We start from the raw sequence: 21,121 nt of genomic DNA on the forward strand, positions 1-21,121 counted from the left end.
ATTAACAGGACTGTGATCAGTGTCTTTAATGATACATCAGTGGTTAGCGGACATGTTAAAAACCCACATCAAAGGGCAGTGCACTGTGCCTTTAATGATGCATCAATGATTTGTGGACACGTTAAAAACCCACATCAAAGGACTGTGCACTGTGCCTTTAATAACGCATCAGTGGTTTGTGGACATGTTAAAATTCCACATCAAAGGACTGTTTTCAGTGCCTTTAATGATGCATCAGTGGTTTGTGGACATGTTAAAATTCCACATCAAACGACTGTGTTCAGTGCCTTTAATGATGCATCAGTGGTTAGTGGACATGTTAAAATTCCACATCAAAGGACTGTTCACTATGCCTTTAATGATGCATCAGTGGTTTGTGGACATGTTAAAATTCCACATCAAAGGACTGTGATCAGTGCCTTTAATAATGCATCAGTGGTTTGTGGACATGTTAAAATTCCACATCAAAGGACTGATATCAGTGCCTTTAATGATGCATCAGTGGTAAGTGGACATGTTAAAATTCCACATCAAAGGACTGTGATCAGTGCCTTTAATGATGCATCAGTGGTTAGTGGACACGTTAAAATTCCACATCAAAGGGCTGTGCACTGTGCCTTTAATGATGCATCAGTGGTTAGTGGACATGTTAAAATTTCACATCAAAGGACTGTGATCAGTGCCTTTACTGATGAATCAGTGGTTTGTGGACATGTTAAAATTCCACATCAAAGGACTGTGATCAGTGTCTTTAATGATGCATCAGTGGTTAGTGGACACGTTAAAATTCCACATCAAAGGACTGTGCACTGTGCCTTTAATGATGCATCAGTGGTTTGTGGACAGGTTAAAATTCCACATCAAAGGAATGTGATCAGTGCCTTTAATAACGCATCAGTGGTTTGTGGACATGTTAAAATTCCACATCAAAGGACTGTTTTCAGTGCCTTTAATGATGCATCAGTGGTTTGTGGACATGTTAAAATTCCACATCAAACGACTGTGTTCAGTGCCTTTAATGATGCATCAGTGGTTAGTGGACATGTTAAAATTCCACATCAAAGGACTGTTCACTATGCCTTTAATGATGCATCAGTGGTTTGTGGACATGTTAAAATTCCACATCAAAGGACTGTGTTCAGTGCCTTTAATGATGCATCAGTGGTTATTGGACATGATAAAATTCCACATCAAAGGACTGTTATCAGTGCCTTTAATGATGCATCAGTGGTTTGTGGACATGTTAAAATTCGACATCAAAGGACTGTTATCAGTGCCTTTAATGATGCATCAGTGGTTTGTACCATGTTAAAATTCCACATCAAAGGACTGTGATCATTGCCTTTAATGATGCATCAGTGGTTAGTGGACATGTTAAAATTCCACATCAAAGGGCTGTGCACTGTGCCTTCAATGATGCATCAGTGGTTAGTGGACACGTTAAAATTCCACATCTTAGCGGACACGTTAAAATTCCACATCAAAGGGCTGTGCACTGTGCCTTTAATGATGCATCAGTGGTTAGTGGACATGTTAAAATTTCACATCAAAGGACTGTGATCAGTGCCTTTAATGATGAATCAGTGGTTTGTAGACATGTTAAAATTCCACATCAAAGGACTGTGATCATTGCCTTTAATGATGCATCAGTGGTTAGTGGACATGTTAAAATTCCACATCAATCGACTGTGCACTGTGCCTTTAATGATGCATCAGTGGTTAGTGGACATGTTAAAATTCCACATCAATCAACTGTGCACTGTGCCTTTAATGATGCATCAGTGGTTTGTGGACATGTTAAAATTCCACATCAAAGGACTGTGATCAGTGCCTTTAATGATGCATCAGTGGTTTGTGGACATGTTAAAATTCCACATCAAACGACTTTGTTCAGTGCCTTTAATGATAAATCAGTGGTTAGTGGACACGTTAAAATTCCAAATCAAAGGGCTGTGCACTGTGCCTTTAATGATGCATCAGTGGTTTGTGGACATGTTAAAATTCCACATCAAAGGACTGTTATCAGTGCCTTTAATGATGCATCAGTGGTTAGTGGACACATTAAAATTCCACATCAAAGGACTGTTATCAGTGCCTTTAATGATGAATCAGTGGTTTGTGGACATGTTAAAATTCCACATCAAACCACTGTGATCAGTGCCTTTAATGATGCATCAGTGGTTAGTGGACATGTTAAAATTCCAAATCAAAGGACTGTTATCAGTGCCTTTAATGATGCATCAGTGGTTAGTGGACACGTTAAAATTCCACATCAAAGGACTGTGATCAGTGTCTTTAATGATGCATCAGTGGTTAGTGGACACGTTAAAATTCCACATCAAAGGGCTGTGCACTGTGCCTTTAATGATGCATCAGTGGTTAGCGGACACGTTAAAATTCCACATCAAAGGGCTGTGCACTGTGCCTTTAATGATGCATCAGTGGTTAGTGGACATGTTAAAATTTCACATCAAAGGACTGTGATCAGTGCCTTTAATGATGCATCAGTGGTTTGTGGATATGTTAAAATTCCACATCAATCGACTGTGATCAGTGCCTTTAATGATGCATCAGTGGTTAGTGGACATGTTAAAATTCCACATCAAAGGACTGTGCAATGTGCCTTTAATGATGCATCAGTGGTTTGTGGACATGTTAAAATTCCACATCAAAGGACTGTGATCAGTGCCTTTAATGATGCATCAGTGGTTTGTGGACATGTTAAAATTCCACATCAAACGACTGTGTTCAGTGCCTTTAATGATGCATCAGTGGTTTGTGGACAGGTTAAAATTCCACATCAAACGACTGTGATCATTGCCTTTAATGATGCATCAGTGGTTATTGGACATGATAAAATTCCACATCAAAGGACTGTTATCAGTGCCTTTAATGATGCATCAGTGGTTTGTGGACATGTTAAAATTCGACATCAAAGGACTGTTATCAGTGCCTTTAATGATGCATCAGTGGTTAGTGGACACGTTAAAATTCCACATCAAAGGGCTGTGCACTGTGCCTTTAATGATGCATCAGTGGTTAGCTAACACGTTAAAATTCCACATCAAAGGGCTGTGCACTGTGCCTTTAATGATGCATCAGTGGTTAGTGGACATGTTAAAATTTCACATCAAAGGACTGTGATCAGTGCCTTTACTGATGAATCAGTGGTTTGTGGACATGTTAAAATTCCACATCAAACGACTGTGATCATTGCCTTTAATGATGCATCAGTGGTTAGTGGACATGTTAAAATTCCACATCAAAGGACTGTGCACTGTGCCTTTAATGATGCATCAGTGGTTTGTGGACATGTTAAAATTCCACATCAAACGACGGTGTTCAGTGCCTTTAATGATAAATCAGTGGTTAGTGGACACGTTAAAATTCCAAATCAAAGGGCTGTGCACTGTGCCTTTAATGATGCATCAGTGGTTTGTGGACATGTTAAAATTCCACATCAAAGGACTGTTATCAGTGCCTTTAATGATGCATCAGTGGTTAGTGGACATGTTAAAATTCCACATCAAAGGACTGTTATCAGTGCCTTTAATGATGAATCAGTGGTTTGTGGACATGTTAAAATTCCACATCAAACCACTGTGATCAGTGCCTTTAATGATGCATCAGTGGTTAGTGGACATGTTAAAATTCCACATCAAAGGACTGTTATCAGTGCCTTTAATGATGCATCAGTGGTTAGTGGACACGTTAAAATTCCACATCAAAGGACTGTGATCAGTGCCTTTAATGATGCATCAGTGGTTAGTGGACACATTAAAATTCCACATCAAAGGGCTGTGCACTGTGCCTTTAATGATGCATCAGTGGTTAGGGGACACGTTAAAATTCCACATCAAAGGGCTGTGCACTGTGCCTTTAATGATGCATCAGTGGTTAGTGGACATGTTAAAATTTCACATCAAAGGACTGTGATCAGTGCCTTTAATGATGCATCAGTGGTTTGTGGACATGTTAAAATTCCACATCAATCGACTGTGATCAGTGCCTTTAATGATGAATCAGTGGTTAGTGGACATGTTAAAATTCCACATCAAAGGACTGTGCACTGTGCCTTTAATGATGCATCAGTGGTTTGTGGACATGTTAAAATTCCACATCAAAGGACTGTGATCAGTGCCTTTAATAATGTATCAGTGGTTTATGGACATGTTAAAATTCCAAATCAAAGGACTGTTATCAGTGCCTTTAATGATGCATCAGTGGTTTGTGGACATGTTAAAATTCCACATCAATCGACTGTGATCAGTGCCTTTAATGATGCATCAGTGGTTAGTGGACATGTTAAAATTCCACATCAAAGGACTGTGCACTGTGCCTTTAATGATGCATCAGTGGTTTGTGGACATGTTAAAATTCCACATCAAAGGACTGTGATCAGTGCCTTTAATAATGCATCAGTGGTTTGTGGACATGTTAAAATTCCACATCAAAGGACTGTTATCAGTGCCTTTAATGATGCATCAGTGGTTAGTGGACACGTTAAAATTCCACATCAAAGGACTGTTATCAGTGCCTTTAATGATGAATCAGTGGTTTGTGGACATGTTAAAATTCCACATCAAACGACTGTGATCAGTGCCTTTAATGATGCATCAGTGGTTAGTGGACATGTTAAAATTCCACATCAAAAGACTGTGCACTGTGCCTTTAATGATGAATCAGTGGTTAGTGGACACGTTAAAATTCCACATCAAAGGACTGTTATCAGTTCCTTTAATGATGCATCAGTGGACTCTGATCAGTGCCTTTAATGATGCATCAGTGGTTAGTGGACATGTTAAAAACCCACATCAAAGGACTGTGCACTGTGCCTTTAATGATGCATCAGTGGTTAGCGAACTATTTAAAAACCCGCATCAAAGGACTGTGATAAGTGTCTTTAATGATGCATCAGTGGTTAGTGGACACGTTAAAAATCTGCATCAAAGGACTGTGATCAGTGCCTTTACTGATGAATCAGTGGTTTGTGGACAGGTTAAAAATCTGCATCAATAGCTGTGCACTGTGCCTTTAATGATGCATCAGTGGTTAGTGGACACGTTAAAAACCCGCATCAAAGGACTGTGATCAGTGCCTTTAATGATGCATCAGTGGTTAGTGGACATATTAAAATTCCACATCAAAGGGCTGTGCACTGTGCCTTTAATGATGCATCAGTGGTTAGTGGACACGTTAAAAACCCGCATCAAAGGACTGTGATCAGTGTCTTTAATGATGCATCAGTAGTTAGTGGACACGTTAAAAATCCGCATCAAAGGACTGTGATCAGTGTCTTTAATGATGAATCAGTGGTTTGTGGACAGGTTAAAAATCTGCATCAAATAGCTGTGTTCTGTGCCTTTAATAATGCATCAGTGGTTAGTGGACACATAGAAAATCAGCATCAAAGGGCTGTGCACTGTGCCCCTAGTCTTGCATTATCAGGCAGTGGACATGTTATAAAGAGGCATCAAAGAGCTGTGTACAGTGCCTCTAATCTTGCATTGGCAGGCAGTGGACATTTTATAAAGAGGCATCAAAGAGCTGTGTACAGTGCCTCTTATCTTGCATTGGCAGGCAGTGGACATTTTATAAAGAGGCATCAAAGAGCTGTGTACAGTGCCTCTAATCTTGCATTGGCAGGCAGTGGACATTATATAAAGAGGCATCAAAGAGCTGTGTACAGTGCCTCTAATCTTGCATTGGCAGGCAGTGGACATTTTATAAAGAGGCATCAAAGAGCTGTGTACAGTGCCTCTAATCTTGCATTGGCGGGCAGTGGACACGTTATAAAGAGGTATCAAAGAGCTGTGTACAGTGCCTCTAATCTTGCATTGGCAGGCAGTGGACATTTTATAAAGAGGCATCAAAGAGCTGTGTACAGTGCCTCTTATCTTGCATTGGCAGGCAGTGGACACGTTATTAAGAGGCATCAAAGAGCTGTGTACAGTGCCTCTTATCTTGCATTGGCAGGCAGTGGACACATTATTAAGAGGAATCAAAGAGCTGTGTACAGTGCCTCTAATCTTGCATTGGCGGGCAGTTGACACGTTATTAAGAGGAATCAAAGAGCTGTGTACAGTGCCTCTAATCTTGCATTGGCGGGCAGTGAACACGTTATTAAGAGGAATCAAAGAGCTGTGTACAGTGCCTTTAATCTTGCATTGGCAGGCAGTGGACACGTTATAAAGAGGCATCAAAGAGCTGTGTACAGTGCCTCTAATCTTGCATTGGCGGGCAGTGGACACGTTATTAAGAGGAATCAAAGAGCTGTGCACAGTGCCTCTAATCTTGCATTGGCAGGCAGTGGACACGTTATTAAGAGGAATCAAAGAGCCGTGTACAATGCCTCTAACCCTGCATTGGCAGGCAGTGGACACGTTAAAATTCTGCATCAGAGTGCTATGCACTGTGCCGTAATGATGCATCAGTGGTTAGTGGACACATTAAAAATAAGCGTCAATGTGCTATGTACAGTGCCTCTAATCTTGCATTAGCAGGCAGTGGACATTTTATTAAGAGGAATCAAAGGGCTGTCTTCAGTGCCTTAAATGTTGCAGCAGCAGATACTAGATATTTGCATGCCAAGAAATACCAGCCAATTTTTCCACTTTTCTTTTCTACAGGAGAGTCAATTTCAGCTACACATTAACCCCTAATTGACGGAGAATCTGACCATGTGTTTTATCATGTTATCATATCTAGGGAGTTGCTGTAGTTCGGGTCAAGATTTGGAAGAATGTATTTAATTTTGTCCAGAAAGACGTGAACAAGTATCAAGTGTTAGACATAATTACTGAGTACTTAATTTAGTAAAACTTATTATTTACTAATTCTGAAACAAAAATATGTTGTTTTTAATGAGTAACATTATTTTTTTAGACATATGACAGATGTTAATGAAAATGGTATGCTTAATCAACCGTTTTATTTGGAATGAAAATGTAACCTATATTACATTATATATGGATCTGGCCGTCTCATAGGTCGAATTATATTTAAGGGTATGCTTTACTTGGCGTATGGATATTGATTTTAAAATGTCAGATTTATTGGGTTCGCATTTTTTATTAAAAACACACACTCTTATTATTCATTTTTAAAGCTTTGTTGTTTTTTTCACTGTAAAAAATATTGAGTTCATAAGTATACATAAACACCATGGAAAATGGAAAATACAAATGAAACTTGAAAAAATACATTAAATTTTGTTCATATCATCATGAACACATTCTGAGGCGTTTAAAATGCATTTTCGTATAACTGATTGTGATTTGTTTTTGCAATGTTTCAATCTAGAAAATTGCTTAGTTTTGTGTTCATCTGGCATTGTCTTCATACCGTGACCAGTGAAAGAACATATTTTGACACACATAAAATCACGACAATGGTCGCTGTCCTTGAGTGACTCATTTTCTGTAAAATATTGACACACCCCCCACACCCCAAATAATTACATGACTCCCAACGATCGTTACTGTAAATAGGTATTTAACCCCACTGAACAGAACCAACTATGTTGGTCATTTAATATGTGTGCTCTCAAGTCTTAGTAATACAGCTGGTAATGCTGCAGCTATTGCTGTTGATACTACCACTACTGCTTCTGCTATTGCCACTGTCAACACCACCGCCACAACACCACCGTCACCACCACCACAACCACCACCACCACCGATGATGATGATGATGATGATGATGATGATGATGATGATGATGATGATGATGATGATGACGATGATGATGATGATACCCCTAAAACTACTGCCCCTCCTGCTGAATTGTTGTTGATGTTGTTGCCACTTCTACAACAACAGCTACTACTATTCCTTCTACTAACTATCATATAACTACTACTGATGCTGCTAATCTCGCGTTAATCAACTATATGTTGCTGTGAATGAAGGAACTAAGCTTTTTATATCAATGCGAAGACCCTTCATTTATCTATTTATAATGAGCGCAAAGTACAATGAACCCTTAAAGAACACCAGATTCTCACCAAAAAAAGTTTTTTTCTGTAACGAATCTCAGGACAATTGTCTAATGGAATGTGTTACCCTTTGATATCATAATTGTAAAAAAAAATACCAAAATGTAAAAAAATATTGTGTCGGAGACCGGGTTCGAACCCGTGTCGCCAAAAATGTAGTCCAGCGTAGTATCCACTGAGCTACGATGGTTTACTCTATTAATTACATAATTAAGCTATACAGGAACCTCGGTAATACCACGTGATAACACCGACTAGCCAATCACGCATAAGGAATGAATTCTACCTGGTAGACATACCCAGTAATCATTTTAATGGAAAAATACAAAATAACTGCTAAACTTAAATAAATTGTAAACTATGTGGTACTTCAGTTAGTAAGTTTCAATGCATTGTACACATCGATGCCAAGTTTATGTCAGCGTTCGACAATTTTCTTTTTTTTCGGCTATTTTATCATACAGAGTACAGCCCCTTTAAGCAGATTTTCGACATCCACAGATAAACGACTCCCCGGTATCAATTTATTAAATATACATGAGTCATAACATTTTGAGCCGGTAGTCGATAAGTTTGACTGGGGTTTGTGATTCTATTTGGGTCAAAATACATCCTCACGCCAGCCAAATCCTAATCAATACCGTAATCAAGTTGTTAAATTAAACGACTTCATTACGGTATTGTTCTATAAGAGGCTATTAGGATTTGGCCAGCGTGAGGAAAATATTTAGCTGTTGGGGAACTAAGAAATATAGTTAGTACATTTGTACTTGATGTTTTCAATCTTTAAACATAATTCAAGAGTGTGGTTTAGATAGTTAAGGAGATTGTTCATAAACAATATCAAAGATGTAATGCTTAGCTTAGATAATTAATAATTATACTTTTTATAGTTAAGAAAATCATGTCAATACCTAATAATAAACTTTTATTGAAATTATTGTTTTATTTTTGACAAGTGTCGTAATAAACAAAATGAGATGAAGCGTTAAACCCAAGAAACATGCACTATAGAAAGATTTTTCCGAAAAATGACCAAAATCATTGCTCCCCTGAATTTCATGCTGGTCGTAATGGCCATTAAATGAATTAGCTGTTACAGCAGATAACTGATCAAAAATTACATGGAGAACCAAGTCAGCCCTTTAACTCTTAGCACAAAACCACTTAATGGAACATAATGCATATGCTGCTAAAATCCAGGTATATGCTGGCATACAGGGGTTTCCTTCATAATCGAAAATTGGATAGGATTTCATGGCATGTCTTAGCACAAAACACTGGCAGGATCTTTTTCCTTCGACTATTCTTAAACAATTTAGTCTAGCTGTTTGAAAAAACACCATTATTATCAATCCCAACCAAAAACCAAAAGAGCAGATGTGCAAAGCTGCATCAAATTTTGCTCTACCTTATTTCATAGCTAACCCAAGCAAAATGACAGAAGTGTTTAGATACCGGCGGTCTGAACACTCTCCAGAATGCCCGCTCCTGTAGGTCGTGCACCATCTTGTCATCTCGTCGCATTGCCTTCACCTGACTGCAACAAACAAATAGGCACTCAATTAGGGACAAGAAGTTGATTCATAGTACTTGGTGATTCAGATATAAATAGAGTGGGCATAAAACCATGCTTGTTGATCAATTATTGTTTACTTTAAATAAACACAACTTTCTGACCATTTTATTTTGGTTCTTCTATTTTCAACATCTGGCAAATGTTGAAGACATGACTGCGAAAAAATGGTTTGGCTATCACATCACTGTACATGTGCAAATTATCAAGCCATAAATCAGGATCAAGGGCAGTATCTTGGTTGAGGTCACAGGGGTGAAGCCCCCTTACTGCTCCTTGGTTTGAAGCAGTTTAAGGGCCTATTATTGCAAAAATATCTGTACTACTTGTTAAGAGATTAATATATATATATTCCTTTTTAAATGAAACTTACTTCACTTGTTCATCTGCCTGTCTGCTCATAAAGCCCATTTTGTCACTGAATACAATCTGCAGCTTGCTCAAGGCATTCTATAACACAACATAACATAATATATCATACTATGATACAAAGAAATAATGTGTTCTCATTTTATCTTAACATTCTTAATGGTTCCAGTAAATAATAACTATGGCAGAAAGAATGAAACAACACAGCTGCTTTATAAATAAAAAAACAGGAATACCAATGCTCCCTCCCTCCCTTAACCAACCCTCCTTAATAGAGGCCCTAATAGTAGTTAAGTAGCAATATGCCCACAAATGCCTGTCTTTAATATGCTGGTTAGTTGTAAATTCATCAAGCTGCTATACCAGTGGCATATCCTAGCTATAGATAGCCCCATGAGACCATTAAAACATTAAGCTGAAATTCAATCAATAGCTACTTTTTCGGGAACCTGAATAATTATCACTTTATTTAATCAGCTTTTGTCTTAATCAATCTTTTAAAATGTCCCAAAGAAGAACAGATGAAAAGCATACTGGCAAATGTTTATATTTTATATTGAGTGACCTTGACTTTCACACAAGGGACCTTGGACTGCTCAGTGACATGCCTCAATCTTGTAAAAATCTGGGTTAATTTGATTAAAAATCAATAGCAGGAAAAAGTAAAATTATATACATGTGCAGAATCGCATGAAATTTGATCTCCAAATTTGAACCTGTCTCTTGCACTGACATTTCATCTCACTGTGGTTAGCAACTGTGCAACAATGTTCTAAAATCCCACTAGGCAGGATGAAGTAACAGTCTTGTCACAACATTTTAATCTAATATGCTGATCAACAGGCATAACAATTATTCCAGCCAGAGTGCCTGCAATGCTGATCATCAGACATCACAATTATTCCAGCCAGAGTGTCCTGCAACACTGATCATCAGACATTACAAATATTCAAGCCAAAGTGCCTTGCAACACTAATCATCAGACATAACAAATATTCAAGCCAAAGTGCCTTGCAACACTGATCATCAGACATAACAAATATTCAAGCCAAAGTGCCTTGCAACACTGATCATCAGACATAACAAATATTCAAGCCTAAGTGCCTTGCAACACTGATCATCAGACATTACAAATATTCAAGCCAGAGTGTCCTGCAACACTGATCATCAGAAATCACAAACATTCAAGCCAGAGTGCCTTGCAACACTGATCATCAGACATCACAAATATTCAAGCCAGAGTGTCCTGCAACACTGATCATCAGACATTACAAATATTCAAGCCAAAGTGCCTTGCAACACTAATCATCAGACATAACAAATATTCAAGCCAGAGTGTCCCGCAATGCTGATCATCAGACATTACAAATATTCAAGCCAGAGTGTCCTGCAATATTGATCATCAGACATAACAAATATTCAAGCCAGAGTGTCCTGCAATACTGATCATCACACATTACTAATATTCAAGCCAGAGTGTCTTGCAGCACTGATTTTCAGACATCACAAATATTCCTGCCAGAGTGCCTGCAACACTGATCATCAGACATTACAAATATTCAAGCCAAAGTGTCCTGCAACGCTGATCCTCAGATATTACAAATATTCAAGCCAGAGTGTCCTGCAACACTGATCATCAGACATTACAAATATTCAAGCCAGAGTGTTCTGCAACACTGATCATTGAACATAACAGATATTCAAGCCAGAGTGTCCTGCAACACTGATCATCAGACATCACAAACATTCAAGCCAGAGTGTCCTGCAATGCTGAGCATCGGACATAACAAATATTCAAGCCAAAGTGTCCTGCAAAGCTGATAATTGGACATAAGTAATATTCAAGCCAAAGTGCCCTGCAACACTGATCATCAAATACAAATATTCAAGCCAGAGTGTCCTGCAATGCTGATCATTTAACATAACAAATATTCCAGCCAGAGTGTCCTGCAATACTGATCATTAAACATAACAAATATTCAAGCCAGAGTGTCCTGCAACGCTGATCATCAGACATTACAAACATTCAAGCCAGAGTGTCCTGCAACACTGATCATTGAACATAACAAATATTCAAGCCAGAGTGTCCTGCAACACTGATCATCAGACATTACAAACATTGAAGCCAGAGTGTCCTGCAACGCTGATCATCAGACATTACAAACATTCAAGCCAGAGTGTCCTGCAACACTGATCATTGAACATAACAAATATTCAAGCCAGAGTGCCCTGCAATGCTGATCATCAGACATTACAAATATTCAAGCCAGAGTGTCCTGCAATACTGATCATTAAACATAACAAATATTCAAGCCAGAGTGCCCTGCAATGCTGATCATCAGACATTACAAATATTCAAGCCAGAGTGTCCTGCAACGCTGATCATCAGACATCACAAATATTCAAGCCAGAGTGTCCTGCAACGATGATCATCAGACATTACAAACATTCAAGCCAGTGTCCTGCAACACTGATCATTGAACATAACAGATATTCAAGCCAGAGTGTCCTGCAACACTGATCATCAGACATTACAAACATTCAAGCCAGAGTGCCCTGCAACGCTGATCATCAGACATTACAAACATTCAAGCCAAAGTGCCTTGCAACACTAATCATCAGACATAACAAATATTCAAGCCAAAGTGCCTTGCAACACTGATCATCAGACATAACAAATATTCAAGCCAAAGTGCCTTGCAACACTGATCATCAGACATAACAAATATTCAAGCCAAAGTGCATTGCAACACTGATCATCAGACATAACAAATATTCAAGCCAAAGTGCCTTGCAACACTGATCATCAGAAATCACAAACATTCAAGCCAGAGTGCCTTGCAACACTGATCATCAGACATCACAAATATTCAAGCCAGAGTGTCCTGCAACACTGATCATCAGACATTACAAATATTCAAGCCAAAGTGCCTTGCAACACTAATCATCAGACATAACAAATATTCAAGCCAGAGTGTCCCGCAATGCTGATCATCAGACATTACAAATATTCAAGCCAGAGTGTCCTGCAATATTGATCATCAGACATAACAAATATTCAAGCCAGAGTGTCCTGCAATACTGATCATCAGACATTACAAATATTCAAGCCAGAGTGTCTTGCAGCACTGATCATCAGACATCACAAATATTCCTGCCAGAGTGCCTGCAACACTGATCATCAGACATTACAAATATTCAAGCCAGAGTGTCCTGCAACGCTGATCATCAGACATTACAAATATTCAAGCCAGAGTGTCCTGCAACACTGATCATCAGACATTACAAATATTCAAGCCAGAGTGTTCTGCAACACTGATCATTGAACATAACAGATATTCAAGCCAGAGTGTCCTGCAACACTGATCATCAGACATCACAAACATTCAAGCCAGAGTGTCCTGCAATGCTGAGCATCGGACATAACAAATATTCAAGCCAAAGTGTCCTGCAAAGCTGATAATTGGACATAAGTAATATTCAAGCCAAAGTGCCCTGCAACGCTGATCATCAAATACAAATATTCAAGCCAGAGTGTCCTGCAATGCTGATCATTTAACATAACAAATATTCCAGCCAGAGTGTCCTGCAATACTGATCATTAAACATAACAAATATTCAAGCCAGAGTGTCCTGCAACGCTGATCATCAGACATTACAAACATTCAAGCCAGAGTGTCCTGCAACACTGATCATTGAACATAACAAATATTCAAGCCAGAGTGTCCTGCAACACTGATCATCAGACATTACAAACATTGAAGCCAGAGTGTCCTGCAACGCTGATCATCAGACATTACAAACATTCAAGCCAGAGTGTCCTGCAACACTGATCATTGAACATAACAAATATTCAAGCCAGAGTGCCCTGCAATGCTGATCATCAGACATTACAAATATTCAAGCCAGAGTGTCCTGCAATACTGATCATTAAACATAACAAATATTCAAGCCAGAGTGTCCTGCAACGCTGATCATCAGACATCACAAATATTCAAGCCAGAGTGTCCTGCAACGATGATCATCAGACATTACAAACATTCAAGCCAGTGTCCTGCAACACTGATCATTGAACATAACAGATATTCAAGCCAGAGTGTCCTGCAACACTGATCATCAGACATTACAAACATTCAAGCCAGAGTGCCCTGCAACGCTGATCATCAGACATTACAAACATTCAAGCCAGAGTGTCCTGCAACACTGATCATTGAACATAACAAATATTCAAGCCAGAGTGCCTTGCAACGCTGATCATCAGACATTACAAACATTCAAGCCAGAGTGCCCTGCAACGCTGATCATCAGACATTACAAACATTCAAGCCAGAGTGTCCTGCAACACTGATCATCAGACATTACAAACATTCAAGCCAGAGTGTCCTCCAACACTTATCATCACACATTACAAACATTCAAGCCAGAGTGTCCTGCAACACTGATCATCAGACATTACAAACATTCAAGCCAGAGTGCCTTGCAACGCTGATCATCAGACATTACAAACATTCAAGCCAGAGTGTCCTGCAACACTGATCATCAGACATTACAAACATTCAAGCCAGAGTGTCCTGCAACACTGATCATGAAGTATAACAAATATTAAAACCAGAGTGCCTGATACACTGATCATGAAGTATAACAAATATTCTAGCTCGAGTGTCCTGCAATACACTGATTATGGGACATAACAAATATTCAAGCCTTAAAACACTGATCATCAGACATCATAAATATGAGCCAGAGTGTCCTGCAACACTGATCATCAGACATCATAAATATGAGTCAGAGTGTCCTGCAACATTGATCATCAGAAATCACAAATATTCAAGCCAGAGTGCCTTGCATGGCTGATCATTGGACATAACAATTACAGCCAGAGTGTCTTGCAAATCATGTTTATATTGTCATTAGATACAAGGGTATTATAAGTTCAATGGAAATACCTAGTTTAAGCCATCATTGAAGAAATTTGCTCAGCAAAGCTGAGGCAACAGCTGAACTAGCAACTGATGCAAGGCCAAGAAAGCACCTTATGGTCTTTCTTGGAAAGAAAAACAACCTAACAAATGTCTTTGAAATAGTCACATGATTATTTCCAATAAATGAGTCTGCTCTTAATAAATTATTTTAAATATGACTTTGAAGGATCAATTATAACTTTTAAACAGACCAAAAAGATGTTTTTGTTATGACAAACAAAGAGAAGCCTACATGAAATCTAAGCCAGTGACATTTGAACAAATGCGAACCTGGATTGTGAATGGTCAAACACACTGATCCTGAATGTAAACTGAATAGTATGCCAAACAGATGGGAACAAAGAGCAAAGTTAGTAGAGTCATACAAAATTATGGCCTTGACCAGTCTTTTCTTGTGACAGTCTTCTTCTAGGCATTGCTGAGTTAGCACTCAGACAAGCTTTGACAACCTTTTTGCATTTAAGGTCACTGTGACCATGACCTTTGACCTTATTGCCCCTAAAATCAATAGAGGGCATCTACTGGTCAGGCCTAACCTTCATGTCAATTTCGATGACCATAGGTCAAGGAATTGTCAAGTTAACACTTGGACAAGCTTTGGTCTACTAACGGATGGACTGACCGACCGACATGTGCACAGCAATATACCCCCTCTTCTTTGAAGGGAGGCATAATAACTATAATAACAAGAGATGTTTGTCAAACATTATGCCCCCCCAGTGGGCCATGTTGGCAGGATTATTTGGACAATTGAATGAAATTTGCATAGAACGAAATGACAGCTGATTTGTCATTGCCATTGGATGCCTTTGAAGCAGTTTTAAGATTATGACCATTGAAAGTGTCAGGATAGTAGGTACAGTTTTTAAATCATGCTCAGATGATGCCTGAAATTTGCAGATAAAATATATCCTCTTAGCAGCAGGGAATAAGGAAATATGACGTAAATTTTAATGATGAATATGAGTTATGACCTTGACACTATGACCTCAAAAATCCATAGGGATCATCAACCGGCCACCCCAACCTAAATGTGAAGTTTGGCTATGGGTGCAGGCATTCTTGAGTTATCACACTGACAAGCTTTTTGCGTTCAAGGACACTGTGACCTTTGACCCCTAAAATAAAAAGGGGTCGTCTACTGGTCAGGTCTATGTGACCTTTATCTTAGGCCCGATGACTCCTAAAATCCATAGGGGTCATCTACTGGTCATGCCCATCCTCCATGTCAAGTTTGATGATCATAGGTCCAGGCATTGTTGAGATATCAATCAGAGAAGCTTTGTTAACCTTTTTTTGTTAAAGGTCAATGTGACCTTGGCCTTTGGCCTGATGTCCCCTAAAACCAATAGGGGTCATCTATTGGTCAGGGCTAATTTTGATGACCATAGGTCCAGGAATTGCCGAGTTTGTGTTCAAGGTCACTGTGACCTTGACTTTTGACCCTAAACCCCTAAAATCAAAAGGGGTCATCTACTGGTCAGACCCAACCTCCAAGCCAAGTTTTAGGGCCATGGGTGCAGGCATTGTCAAGTTATCACTCAGACAACCTTTTAGCATTTAAGGTCACTGTGACCTTGACCTTTGACCCAATTACCCCTTAAATCAATAGGTATCATCTACTGGTCAAGCTCAGCCTTCATGTCAGTTTGATAACCATAGGTCTAGCCATTGTTGAGTTATCACTCAGACAAGGTTTGACAACCTTTTACCATTACATGTAACTGTGACTTTGACCTTTGACCCGATGAGCCCCAAAATCAATAGGGGTTATCTACTGGTCAGGCCCAACCTTTATGTAAAGTGTGATGCTCATATGTCCAGAAATTGTAGAGTTATCACTTAGACAAGCTTTGGTCTACCGACGGACCGACATGTCTTCGAAGGGGGACATAATTATCATTGTGACAAAGTACCAGTATATACCACTGTCATTATTCTTTAGGGGATATATTTGTACAAATTCTTTAGTTCACTCTTTCTTAAGGTTTTGGGTTTAAGGCCTTCTTTAAAATTCAAACATCATTTCCTGTATAACGTTATTCTATACATCACATCAACAATGTAAGGTCTAAAAATGAAACAAGAATTTCTTTGAAAGGCCTTGCAGGCAGAAACATTAATTAAGAGTTAACTTAACGAAATATTTTATAGTTTGACAAACATAAATATTTTCCATTTCTTTAATGGCAAGTGCAATCAAGGGTGAGGCCCAGTATTCCAAAATTTGTAATTATGCAAATAGGTATGTCTGAATCACATCCAAGATGCAGTAACTATTACTGGCATAAGCAAGCTCTATTTCCGTTGCTGCTCACTTACAACTCAATACCATGCAAACTTGAAGTATAAAGCTATCAAGTGTCTTGAAATAATCTGCTCTCGGGTATCAATATCCACTTTGCAATAACAAGACATGCTTTTCATGTACAATCAATCAGAAACAAGAACTCCATAGCTAAATTAATATTGACAAAGGCTCACTGTGTCCATTCTGTTAATTATTACTTACACAATGAGAACTTTCATGACATTGCCTTCTGTGCAACTCCAAGGCACTCAGCTCCAATGAAGCTATGATTCGTTTCTTTTAATTAAGCAAAACCTACTTATGAAGCTCAAATAAAGTTTGATCAAAATCTGATTGAAAGTGACAAAGCTACAGCTGGAACAAGGTTTTTTCCTATGAAAACCCTAACTGGTTGGACTAACTGAGGGACTAATAAACTTACAGTCAAACTATCTTATGTTTCTCTTGTGAAACATTTAAAATTAAAGAATACATTGACCTATTCCTGCCCATACAACATGTACAAATGCTTCAATAAACAGCCCAACAGAGAGAATGATTTTGTTCTATATTTTATATCCAATATCTGAGCCTAATTACAAGGGATTCTGATCAGTATTTTCAATACTTGATTGATGTTGCTACAGATTACATGAAGTGCAAACCATTTATTGCTAATGTCAAATACAACTTGGCATTAAACAGCAAAGGTGCTAGGCATTTAATAACGAAATCAATATGTAATAATCTCATAAACATTAAACAGACCTTGCAGATTGGGAATAAATGGAGTTGGTCAGATATAGATGTGTTACCAAAATAGAAATACCTTTATTGCTCCAGATCAAACACAGAGCTATCAATACATAATTTTCAAACATGACACATCAATACTTCCATAAGAATCCAACAACATAAAAGAGGTAATGAACAAAATCAAATAACATGAATTTGAATTAATTTGGACCTTAAAAATATCATTCATTTTTTTTCACTGAAGACAACCATGTCAAAATTAGCTTAGACCTAACCCTATCATTGGTGAAATGCTTGTAGTGCAGGTTCAAAACCTAAATTTTACTTTACAATTTGTTTTAACTTATTTCTATATGATAGATATGAAATTTGGACTTGAGACCAACAAACATTATGTGGGTCATCTTCTGGTCATGGCCAACCTTAATACAAGTATGAATTTCCTGTGTCCAAGTATGAAGCTCCTGGGTCCAAGTATTCTTTAGTTATTGAGCAGAGGTGACAAACAAATCTGACCAACAAATCTTTTTTCACTTGAAGGTCACTGTAATCTTGACCTAAAAATCAATACAGGTCATCTTCTAATCATGACCAAATAGCATACAAAGTATTATGGTCCTGGGACCAATCTTTCATAAGTTATTGAGCAAAAAGAATTTTTTCACCTTAAGGTTCCTGCGACCTTGACCTCTGACCGTAAAATCAATTGGAGTCATCCACTGCCATGACCAACAGGCATACCAAGTATGAAATTCCTGGGGCTACCTTGATCATTAACCTACTGATCCCCAAATGATCTAAATAGCAGTCATCTTGTATTCTTGACCAATTGGATGCAAGCGTTCTATAGTTATTGAGCGGAAACCATTTTTCAGCGCAAGGTCACCGCCAACATATCGCTTTTCACCTGAAGGTTACCACGACATTGAACTTTGTGCAACTGATCTCAAAATCAATAGGGGGCATCAACTGGTCATGACCAACTCCATTACTTAGTCATACATGTGATAATTTCTGGGGTCGATTCTGGGACACTCGTCGTAATGTCAACGCATACTAGGGTGTCCCCCCCCCCCCCCCCCCCGGAATTTTTTTTAAATGGGGAACGTCTTCGGTGCATTCTAGAGCATATCTGGGGCTATTTTAGTCATTTTTAACGTCAGGAAAATGTACCTATTTTGACTGCCAAGACGTTTTTTTTTACTTGACATGGTTTGTTTTTTTCTGCATTTTCTTGAAAAAATAAAACCACCAGATATTTTCCCAGACTTTAAATGAAGTCCTAACCAGGAGGATATGCAGTCTTCTTTCGGTTTCATCAAAACAGGAAATAAACAACTTACGGGCACCTGTTTTCCCACGCTTTTGAGAACATGCATTACAAAATATTTATTTTTTCATCACATTTAAAACGTTTGCAATTTATGACACACAATATTTTCCAGACAATCAAGAAGATTTTCCAGTCACACAACGATAGTTCGAAAAAAAGTTCAAAACACTAAAATTCCTTATGGACGCGTAAGTTGTTTAAAGTATAACGACGTATCGACTTTGAAATTTGAATGGAATATGGGATGTTTTCCGTGTTTTAATTTTGTTTTTTTACTCATTTTGTCACTTTCTTTGAACTTACCTTCATGCTCGTTTGTTGGTAAAATGTGTGAAAAATATCAATTCATCAATTAAAAGCTATCATAAAACCAAACAAATCCATATGAAAACAATGAATTTGTATACAAGAACCCTCCACGACTCGTTAAGCACAGCAATAGGCCAATAGATCAATTATCGGGTGATTGACGATGACCTCAACGACACACGTACCAATTAACGGATTAGTGTCAACATGTCCTGTGTTTTACGACCAGTGTCCCGGACAGGCAAAATAGCTGACTTACATTGGTAAAATTAAGATAATCGATTCTGAGATTTTTTTTTTTTTTTTTTTTAATTTATGACTTTCCGGGACAAACATGCACGCTCCGTGACTCCGTGACAGAGATACAATTTTCGAGATAATCCCGGACGTCCGGGATGTTATCACATGTATGACTATGTATGAAGTTCATGGACCAAATGGTTATTCAGTTATTGTACGAAAACTGTTTTTTCACCTCAAGGTTACTGCGACCTTGACCTTTGACCTATTGATCTTACCTACTGCAATTTACAAACTGACTGACTGACGGACAGGGCAAAAACAATATGTGTCCCCAAAAAGGCGGGGAGACATAATAAAGGTTGTGTGCACATATTGAAGAAAAACAGAGCATCATAATGATGCAATGCTTAAGAATTATGAGTCCTGAGAAAAAGCAATGAGTTAAGGACTTGGGATGCACAGCAAATTCATAGCTGCCAAATAGAAATGAAAGGATTGGTTGAATGCTTGATGCTACTGGATTGGTCAGTGATTAGTTAAGACTTCTGTTATATTTTTCAAGAATGATGGCAATATTGATCAAAGTAACATTTTTCCTATATATGTAAGAGGATGAAAAAGTCTGGTATGGGTGTTAATTATGTGATGGTAAATAGCTAACAATAGCACTGCAAACAAATACATAGGCTTGCCATTTCTATACTTTAAATAATGTAAACTACATGTATGTGTACAACCTAAGGGTTCAATGAGATAGGGTTTTAGTTAAAGGGTTAAAGGAGGGTGCTGCACCTTGCCCTTTTTGTTTGCACCCCTCTGCCCCCATGGAGACCTGTATGTGCACCCTTCTGTCTTTAAAGTATTAAATGTTTTAGATAATCAAACATTTCCTTTGTTTTGTTTAAAAGCTTAAAAATACATACAAACTTAATATATCTGGAAGTTAAAACCTAAAACTACTTCAACTAAACACATTTCTAACATATTTTGTCAAATTTATAATATTTAGGTTCTTCAAAGCCCAATTCAATGTGCCCTTTACACTCTTAGCACCCTGTCCTTTTCTGCAGCACCCTGTCCTTTTTTGCAGCACCCTGTCCTTATTTTGCAGCACATGCCCTTTTTAAATCCTAGCTACAGCCCTGGTAAGAGTTTGGTAAACATTACTGTATGTGTATGTGTATTCATATGTATGAGCTACTTTTTGTTTTTAATATCATCCAGGTGTGTACACATTGTCAACTTTAGAATGACATGTATAATAGCC

General features: G+C 38.3%; 1 protein-coding gene across 1 annotated transcript in view; it reads right to left on the bottom strand.

The window, feature by feature from the left end:
* LOC128207825 (regulator of G-protein signaling 6-like) overlaps positions 1 to 21,121 on the bottom strand; it is a 74,401-nt gene that overhangs the window by 33,836 nt on the left and 19,444 nt on the right. The window contains exons 6-7 of the mRNA XM_052911002.1: positions 9,946 to 10,022; positions 9,455 to 9,536 (exon numbers count right to left, since the gene is read on the bottom strand). Of these exons, the coding sequence (XP_052766962.1) occupies positions 9,455 to 9,536; positions 9,946 to 10,022 (159 nt within the window). The remainder of the gene's footprint in view (positions 1 to 9,454; positions 9,537 to 9,945; positions 10,023 to 21,121) is intronic.

Source organism: Mya arenaria, chromosome 2, assembly GCF_026914265.1.
Source record: "Mya arenaria isolate MELC-2E11 chromosome 2, ASM2691426v1".
Taxonomy (NCBI): domain Eukaryota; kingdom Metazoa; phylum Mollusca; class Bivalvia; order Myida; family Myidae; genus Mya; species Mya arenaria.